Raw genomic sequence first — 9,943 nt, 5'->3', positions numbered from 1 at the left:
CCCGCCATAGGGCGTTAGGGCTATGGACCAGCGTGCCCCCCGCCATAGGGCGTTAGGGCTATGGACCAGCATGCCCCCCACCATAGGGCGTAGGGCTATGGACCAGCGTGCCCCCCGCCATAGGGCGTTAGGGCTATGGACCAGCGTGCCCCCCGCCATAGGGCGTTAGGGCTATGGACCAGCATGCCCCCCGGGCATTAGAGCTATGGAACAGCGTGCCCCCCACCATAGGGCATTAGAGCTATGGACCAGCGTGCCCCCAGGGCATTAGAGCCATAGGATTGGCTGAAGGCGGACCGATCTGATTGGCCGAGGAATCTGTCAATCAGAATGATTGACAGATTCCCTCAGCCAATGATGACGTTCGTTAACGCCCAATGTCAGAAGAGTCTCAATAGTAGAGCAGCAGAGTTTTAGCACAGTCTCAAAGGTCTCACAGATTTGTAACTCACAAGTTCAGATTTGCAACTCACAGGTTCACATTTGTGTTTTGTATCCACAAATTCAGATTTGTGTTTTGTGTTTTGTATCCGTGTTTCGCATCTGTGTTTTGTATTTGTGTTTTGTATTTGTGTTTTGTATCTGTAATTTGCATCTGTGTTTTGTATCTGTGTTTCACAACTGTGTTTTGTATTTGTGTTTCAAACACAGATGCGAAACACGGATACAAAACACAGATGCAAATTACAGATACAAAACACAAATACAAAACACAAATACAAAACACAGATGCGAAACACGGATACAAAACACAGATGCGAAATACAGATACAAAACACAAATCTGAACTTGTGGATACAAAACACAAATGTGAACCTGTGAGTTCACTCACGTGAGTTGCAAATCTGAACTTGTGAGTTACAAATATGTAAGATTTACCGTGACACTTTTGATACTGTTCTCACTCCATATATGTACTTGGTGGATCTTCTGCCATCCAAATTTCGGATTAAATTTTTGCCTTTTTACCGCGACGCTCCCGCCATGTAAAAGCTTCTAACGAAAGGTAAACAGTGAGTGCTTGTGCTAATGATATTCGAGTGTGTGTAGCGAGTGTGTGTGTGGGGGGTGGCGGGGTGGGCAAACTCCGACTTTTAAAGTGAACGCGTATGGTGGCACCTGGAACTGGGATTTATGCTAACAGCTAGCCGCAATAAATGAGTTAATGATGCTGTCTGTTTTATCTTTTATTTTTTTATTTTCTTTGTCATTTAGAAACTCAACAACTCAAGTCTTATCTTAAGGAGGAGTTGAAGTGTTTGGAAGAGTGGACAGACATCGGTCAAACTCCAAACAAGCCTCTTAATCAGGTCTTAAGAGAGGTCTACATCACAAAGGTAGACAGTGGAAAGGCCAGTAATGAACATGAGGTCAGTCAGATTGAAACAGCGTTTAGGGAAGCATTCAGACCAGAAGCACGAATCCCATTTGAAGACATTCTTGAAGCTTTACCGGGAGAAGATCCAATCAGAACAGTGATGATGAAGGGAGTGGCTGGCACTGGTAAAACAGTCTCAGCTCAGAAGTATGCTCTGGACTGGGCAGAAGATAAAACCAACCAGAATATCGACTTTGTGTTTCCATTCACTTTCCGATGCTTGAATTTGGTGAAGGACGAAAACTACAGTTTGATGGAACTTCTTCAACATTTTTTTGGTGAAATCAACACAGCAAGAATCTGCAACAAAGAGACCCAAACTGTGTTCATCTTTGATGGTCTAGATGAGTGTAGGTTTCCGTTACATTTCTTGAAGAATGCCATTTTGAAAAGTGTCACAAAGCGAACCTCATTGGATGTCCTACTGACAAACCTCATCAATGGGAACCTGCTTCCCTCTGCCCGCATCTGGATAACCACGCGACCTGCAGCCGCCAATCTGATCCCTAATAAGTATGTTCACAGGATGACAGAGCTGACAGGATTCACTGACCCCCAGAAGGAAGAGTACTTCCAAAAGAGATTTATTGATGATGAGCACAAGGCCAGAACAATCTCCTCACACATCAAACAATCACAAAGCCTCCACATCATGTGTTACCTTCCAGTCTTCTGTTGGATCGCTGCTACAGTTCTTGAACATATCTTGAGAATGGGCAAGACTTTTGCACTGCCGAAGACCATGACTGTGATGTACATCCACTTTGTAGTGGTTCAATTCATACATCAGAATGTCAAGATGGACGGAGATGAGAGAAATTCAGACTTGAATCCAGAGAATATTCAGGTTATTCTGTCTCTGGGGAAACTGGCTTTTGAACAGCTGAAAAAAGGCAAGTTCATCTTCTATGAATCCGACCTGAAAGAGTGTGGCATTAATATGAGAGACGCCTCAGTGTACTCAGGTCTGTTCACACAGATGTTTAAAGTGGAGTATGGGTTGCACAAAGTCAAGGTGTTCAGCTTTGTTCATCTGAGTGTTCAGGAGTTTCTGGCAGCTCTTTATGTCTTTCTCTCATTCAAGAATGATGGTCTCAACCTAATGTCACAACCAAAAACCTCCACATTTTCTAAGCTATTTGGAACCAAATCTAAGAAGAACCTCTACCAGAGTGCAGTAGATGAGGCCTTAAAGAGTCCAAATGGACATCTGGACTTGTTCCTACGTTTCCTGCTGGGCCTCTCATTGGAAACCAATCAAACCCTCTTAAACATTCTGTTCAAACAGCCAGAAAATAGTTCACATACCAGCCATGAAACAGTCAAGTACATAAAGACCAAGATCAGGAAGAATATCTCTCAAGAGAGAAAAATCAATCTGCTCCACTGTCTGAATGAGCTGAATGATCATTCTCTAGAGGAAGAAATCCAACAGTACCTGACCACGGGAAGTCTTTCTGCAAACAAACTATCTCCTGCTCAGTGGTCAGCTTTGGCCTTCATGTTGCTGTCATCAGGAAAGGAGCTGGACGTGTTTGACCTGAAGAAATACGGTGCTTCAGAAGAGGCTCTTCTAAGACTGCTGCCAGTGGTCAAAGCCTCCAAAAGAGTTCTGTAGGTGAACTAACAACAATATATATATATATATATATATATATATATATATATATATATATATATATATATAATCTTTCTTAAATTATTTTATACGAAATTAAATAAAAATAAAATCTAATTTTAGCACTATTTGTTTTCTTTAGGCTGAGTGGCTGCAACCTCTCCAAGAGATGCTGTGAGGATTTATCGTCGGTTCTCACCTCCAGCTCTAGTCTTCTAGAATTGGACTTGAGTAATAACGATTTGCAGGATTTAGGAATAAAGAAGCTTTGTGTTGGACTGGCGAGTCCAAACTGTACACTGGAGACACTCAGGTTAGTATTCCTTAACCTTTTATGTAAATTACATGTATCCATAATTCCCTAATAGGCATATTTTGATTACTTCCTGTCAAATGCAAACATACTTCCTTGTACTTGATATATATCATTCTTGAATTCATTCACCTGTGTGATTCTCATAGCTGCATGTTCCTCCAACCACACCTAATTTGAATTACAGAGCTACTCCTTTTAGTTAGAGAAAAGTAGTGAAATGTGTGGCAAATCTGCACAAAAATGCTTACCACTAGCTTTCTTCACAAATGTGTTCATAAAGGTGTCTACTATAAGGTTGACTATAACCTATACATTTATTCCAACGCAACTCCCTTGGGAAACTTTGTGACAGCTGCAGAAAGTTGGGGTACCATTAACAACCAATATAAGGCAAAATTCCCAAAATTTCATTATGCTTTAAGTAGCATGTGACATGTTCAAACTAGGGGGTTTTCATGATGCTGAATCCATTCCAACCATTAGTTTTGCACGAAAACACTCCTAAATTCGGCCATAGCCACTTGCCCAAATGTGCCGCTGACCTCATCACATTTGTGATGTTTTCTGTGCAAAACTAATGCTTGCAATGGATTCAGAATCATGAAAACCTGTCACATGCTACTTAAAGTATAATGAAATTAGGAAATGGTTGCCTTATATTGGTTGTTAATGGTACCCCAACTGTCAGCAGCCGTCACAAAGTTTCCAAAGGGAGTTGGATTGGAACAAATGTATTTGTGATTGTAGACACCTTCATGAACACAAATGTGAAGAAAGCTAGTGGTAAGCAGATTTGCCACACATTTCGCTAATTTTCCCTTATTATTTGTATATGATAACATGATAGGTTAGAAATAAGCAATGCAGTGACACAAACATGTTTCAAAAAGTCCTAAGGTCGAATTAACCCGGAAGCCAACTTTTTGGATGTGTAGAACAAAGAACATGAATTAATCTTAAATCTATAATATGTTGTTGATGATGTGGAGGATATCATAGCCTACTATAGCAGCCTATAGGGCATAGCAGTGGGCGTTCTGGTTCCACATTCATTTTTCCCATAGAGATTTACAAAACAATATTTATATCAATTATTTTAAGCCTATAATCAAGCCACCCAGAATCCTGGGGAGTCATGCCCATAAAACCATTGATTCTGTAAAAAGAAAAAAAGAAAACCGCTAAACAAAGGGTATTAATTAAATGTAGTACAACATATAATTCAATATTCAATGTTTTTTTTTGTCTCATGCTTATTGCATGAGAGTTGACAGCTCTGTCTCAACATTTAAAAACATAACCATACTGTAATCTTCACCTGCTGTGAATGAATGTATCCCCTAGCTAGATTCAGGGGTTATGCATTTTCCTCCTGTCCCGTCCCGCCACAGGAGCCAGCCCGCACCAACCTGCCCCGCAAAAATATATTAATCAACGACCCGCCCGCCCCGCGGCCTGCAAAAACAAAAACGACTGGCTTTTCAACACCCAGCAAGTTCAGAGAGGGGAGGGGGCAAGGACGTGCAGAGGGAATTTGTAGTGCAGGATCTGGAATTTGAAAAGGCACCTTTATTTTTAATTTTCATTTCTACCCAGATTTAGAGGAATATCTAATTTGAAACACTAGGAAATGACCCAACCAGTCTGCCCTGCAGCCCAAATTACTGGTTATCAAAGTAAAATGAGCATTTGCATGCTTTACTGTTATTAATATTAGCCTAAGTATGGCATAATCACATTTGCTTGATTGCCTAGGGTAGAGAGAGAGAGAGAGAGAGAGAGGTCATGGTCCCTCGTTCCTGCGTGAGTCATAGCAAATTATTTGAATGAACATATAAAACTTATACACATACGTGACATGACATATTATCTGTCTCGACATGCCCCGCCCACCACGCGATATATATATATATAATCTTTATTAAATTATTTTATACGAAATTAAATAAAAATAAAATCTAATTTTAGCACTATTTGTTTTCTTTAGGCTGAGTGGCTGCAACCTCTCCGAGAGATGCTGTGAGGATTTATCGTCGGTTCTCACCTCCAGCTCTAGTCTTCTAGAATTGGACTTGAGTAATAACGATTTGCAGGATTTAGGAATAAAGAAGCTTTGTGTTGGACTGGCGAGTCCAAACTGTACACTGGAGACACTCAGGTTAGTATTCCTTAACCTTTTATGTAAATTACATGTATCCATAATTCCCTAATAGGCATATTTTGATTACTTCCTGTCAAATGCAAACGTACTTCCTTGTACTTGATATATATCATTCTTGAATTCATTCACCTGTGTGATTCTCATAGCTGCATGTTCCTCCAACCACACCTAATTTGAATTACAGAGCTACTCCTTTTAGTTAGAGAAAAGTAGTGAAATGTGTGGCAAATCTGCACAAAAATGCTTACCACTAGCTTTCTTCACAAATGTGTTCATAAAGGTGTCTACTATAAGGTTGACTATAACCTATACATTTATTCCAACGCAACTCCCTTGGGAAACTTTGTGACAGCTGCAGAAAGTTGGGGTACCATTAACAACCAATATAAGGCAAAATTTCATTATGCTTTAAGTAGCATGTGACATGTTCAAACTAGGGGGTTTTCATGATGCTGAATCCATTCCAACCATTAGTTTTGCACGAAAACACTCCTAAATTCGGCCATAGCCACTTGCCCAAATGTGCCGCTGACCTCATCACATTTGTGATGTTTTCTGTGCAAAACTAATGCTTGCAATGGATTCAGAATCATGAAAACCTGTCACATGCTACTTAAAGTATAATGAAATTAGGAAATGGTTGCCTTATATTGGTTGTTAATGGTACCCCAACTGTCAGCAGCAGTCACAAAGTTTCCAAAGGGAGTTGGATTGGAACAAATGTATTTGTGATTGTAGACACCTTCATGAACACAAATGTGAAGAAAGCTAGTGGTAAGCAGATTTGCCACACATTTCGCTAATTTTCCCTTATTATTTGTATATGATAACATGATAGGTTAGAAATAAGCAATGCAGTGACCCGGAAGCCAACTTTTTGGATGTGTAGAACAAAGAACATGAATTAATCTTAAATCTATAATATGTTGTTGATGATGTGGAGGATATCATAGCCTACTATAGCAGCCTATAGGGCATAGCAGTGGGCGTTCTGGTTCCACATTCATTTTTCCCATAGAGATTTACAAAAACAATATTTATATCAATTATTTTAAGCCTATAATCAAGCCACCCAGAATCCTGGCGAGTCATGCCCATAAAACCATTGATTCTGTAAAAAGAAAAAAAGAAAACCGCTAAACAAAGGGTATTAATTAAATGTAGTACAACATATAATTAAATATTCAATGTTTTTTTTTGTCTCATGCTTATTGCATGAGAGTTGACAGCTCTGTCTCAACATTTAAAAACATAACCATACTGTATCTTCGCCTGCTGTGAATTAATGTATCCCCTAGACAGATTCAGGGGTTATGCAGGGGTTTTCCTCCTGTCCCGTCCCGCCACAGGAGCCAGCCCGCACCAACCTGCCCCGCAAAAATATATTAATCAATGACCCGCCCGCCCCGCGGCCTGCAAAAACAAAAAGTAGCCTAACGACTGGCTTTTCAACACCCAGCAAGTTCAGTCCATTCAATTTCAATTGCTTTCGAGAGAGAGAGAGAGAGAGAGAGGGGAGGGGGCAAGGACGTGCAGAGGGAATTTGTAGTGCAGGATCTGGAATTTGAAAAGGCACCTTTATTTTTCATTTTCATTTCTACCCAGATTTAGAGGAATATCTAATTTGAAACACTAGGAAATGACCCAACCAGTCTGCCCTGCAGCCCAAATTACTGGTTATCAAAGTAAAATGAGCATTTGCATGCTTTACTGTTATTAATATTAGCCTAAGTATGGCATAGTCACATTTGCTTGATTGCCTAGGGTAGAGAGAGAGAGAGAGAGAGAGAGGTCATGGTCCCTCGTTCCTGTGTGAGTCGTAACAAATTATTTGAATGAACATATAAAACTTATACACATACGTGACATGACATATTTTCTGTCTCGACATGCCCCGCCCACCACGCGATAATTGTGCTGAAAACCTGCGGGACAATCACTAATATATATATATATAGTAGCGGTCGTCAGTCTTGAGAGACCATGACACAAGTGCACTTGCATTAGATCAGGTGGTGCTGAGGGAGCAGTGCTTTGTGTGGCTGTGCAGTCCAATTTGTGAGTGACAGTCTCTCTGGCAGCGAGTGCACTTGAATGCGTCGCCTGCTGACGCTGATTGAGGTGCTTTCCTCATTATGTTAAAATGACTGAAGATGAAATATCCCTTTAATCCTGGGCCCCTGTGTGTGTGCGTGCATGTGTGCGTGTGCGTGCATGTGTGCGCGTGTGTGCGTGTAGGTTGTCAGGCTGCATGGTCTCAAAGGAAGGTTGTTCTTATCTGGTCTCAGCTCTGAGATCCAACTCCCACCTAAAAGTGTTGGACTTGAGCTACAATCACCCAGGAGACCAAGAGACGCTGCCCTCTGCTGGACAACTGCAGACTCTCAGGTATGGACAGACTTGATGCCAGTCAGTGTAAATGTGCCTAGTTGTTGTTTAACCCATTTAGACGTGACACTAGATTCTAGTTTTCATAGTATTCAGAAAACCCTGTTCCTATGTCAGTGGTTTTCAAACTTTCATGTCAAGGACCCCAAAAATGATATGTATTTGGCCACCGACCCCCATCTGAAAATATGTTGTTCCAGGGGACGCCCCCAGAAGCAAAGATTTGAACTTTCGTTCTGAAACAATATAGGCTATATTCCAAATTTGCACCACATTTTCACAATTTTCAAAAATAGCAGATCTACAAGCTCGTAGCGCGGCACTCGTTGTCTGCTATTTTTCAACAGCTAATGTATAACATAATGCTTAAAACACCAAAAGGGTGCTGTATAGTAGCATTTAATGTTTAATGACATAATGCATTATCTATCATTATTGTTTCTATTATCTTATCTTTGTCTCTCCTTCACCCATAGTGACCACAGTGGAGAGTGCAGGCTGAGACCAGGTGTGAGGAAGTGTAAGTGTTTATTCTGTTCTATTCATTAAATCAAAGAAGCACAACATCCTGCTATGTATGAACAGCTCATATACAGCATGTCACTTTCACTTAACATAACTGTAATGTGTTTATATTAACCAAAACATGCATTATATTTCCTGGGGTTTATTACTAAACACAATGTAGATTTGGGTGAACTCTGCCTACCTATGGTGTCCACATATAGGATTCTAGAAATATACACTACCTACTGTGCGTCTCAAAGCTTTCAGCACTTCCTCTCTGAATGTAAACTCTCTGGCCTGTAAGAGCACACCAAACAGAAGTGATTTAGTTAAAGACAGCCTCTTTCTAATCAAACAACTGTTGATGTGGGCTTAAATAGTTAAAGGAACATTAACTATTAGTGAGACATTTATTTAAGAGTCTCAACCACTTAAGAGGACCATATAAAATTAGCTCAAACTAGTGCTGGTTGTCTGGGCTAGGCCCTGCCGCAGTGGTGTCCGATTAGAACGTATCGGGGTTGCTGAAACTTTTAACACAACAATATCTTGGTTGTAAGGCCAGATATCGCTGAGAATATCTTGGTTGTAAGGCCAGATATCGCTGAGAATATCTTGGTTGTAAGGCCAGATATCGCTGAGGATATCTTGGTTGTAAGGCCAGATATCGCCGAGGATATCTGGGTTGTAAGGCCAGATATCGCTAAGGATATCTGGGATGTAAGGCCAGATATCAGTGAGGATATCTTGGTTGTAAGGCCAGATATCGCAGAGGATATCTGGGTTGTAAGGCCAGATATCGCTGAGGATATCTGGGTTGTAAGGCCAGAAATAAGTGAGGATATCTGGGTTGTAAGGCCAGATATCGCTGAGGATATCTGGGATGTAAGGCCAGATGTACTGTCTCGTACGGAAGGTGACGGAGTCTCTCGTAGCAAATGCTGCTAGCTCCCCTAAACTTCTAAACTTCCCCTAAACTTATGTATACTGATTCTACTTATATAAGGTTCTTACTGGGTGCGTGTCATGATGACGATGCCAAAACGTGTATCCCCATATATGATGGTTTCTACATTAGCCTGATGTCAGTGCTGGATGTCGCCGTCGTCCTCATATATGGAGCTCTAGGTGAAAGCCTCCGCTACAGCCACCCCTAAGACCTACGACGAATAGCCACAAAGCCAATTTACAAGCTTGCAACGTGTTGCATCATGACGCGTTGAGAGCTTGTATATCGGCTACTTTCACCGTCTTTGGACTTTTTTAAATACAGTTTATCAGTACAACCACTGGTTTGTTTACCTTAGGAGGTACAATACTCTTAAAGAGATCTAAACATAATATAAGCAATCAAATACTGAGTGAATTACTAATTTCAATTATGGTACATCTATTGATTTAAAACAAACAGCCTCATTCTTAGTTCCACATGAACCCGTTTAGACCTGAGGATGATTCTACAAATGTCTTCTAAATCCTGACAGTTTTCTGAAAAACCCATGTTTCTGTCAGTCGTTCTCAAACATCTTCATGTCAAGGACCCCCAGAAATATATGTATTTGGCCCCCAACCCCC

General features: G+C 40.8%; 1 protein-coding gene and 1 long non-coding RNA gene across 2 annotated transcripts in view; both read left to right on the top strand.

The window, feature by feature from the left end:
- Positions 1 to 1,414: 1,414 nt before the first annotated feature.
- The window catches only part of LOC306924069 (protein NLRC3-like), a gene marked incomplete at its 3' end in the record, with an annotated part of 14,607 nt that continues 6,078 nt past the window's right edge, over positions 1,415 to 9,943 (top strand). The window contains exon 1 of the mRNA XM_079502410.1: positions 1,415 to 2,987. Within this exon, the coding sequence (XP_079358536.1) occupies positions 1,479 to 2,987 (1,509 nt within the window). The 5' untranslated portion in view covers positions 1,415 to 1,478. The remainder of the gene's footprint in view (positions 2,988 to 9,943) is intronic.
- LOC306923558 lies at positions 3,183 to 7,845 on the top strand. The gene is made up of 3 exons (XR_013790082.1): positions 3,183 to 3,309; positions 5,300 to 5,470; positions 7,712 to 7,845. It is a non-coding gene; the product is annotated as an uncharacterized lncRNA (long non-coding RNA).

The sequence above is a fragment of the Electrona antarctica genome (assembly GCF_951216825.1).
Source record: "Electrona antarctica genome assembly, chromosome: 5".
NCBI lineage: Eukaryota > Metazoa > Chordata > Actinopteri > Myctophiformes > Myctophidae > Electrona > Electrona antarctica.
The sequence above is the reverse complement of the archived record's forward strand: the minus strand, read 5'-3'. Positions and strand labels throughout refer to the sequence as shown.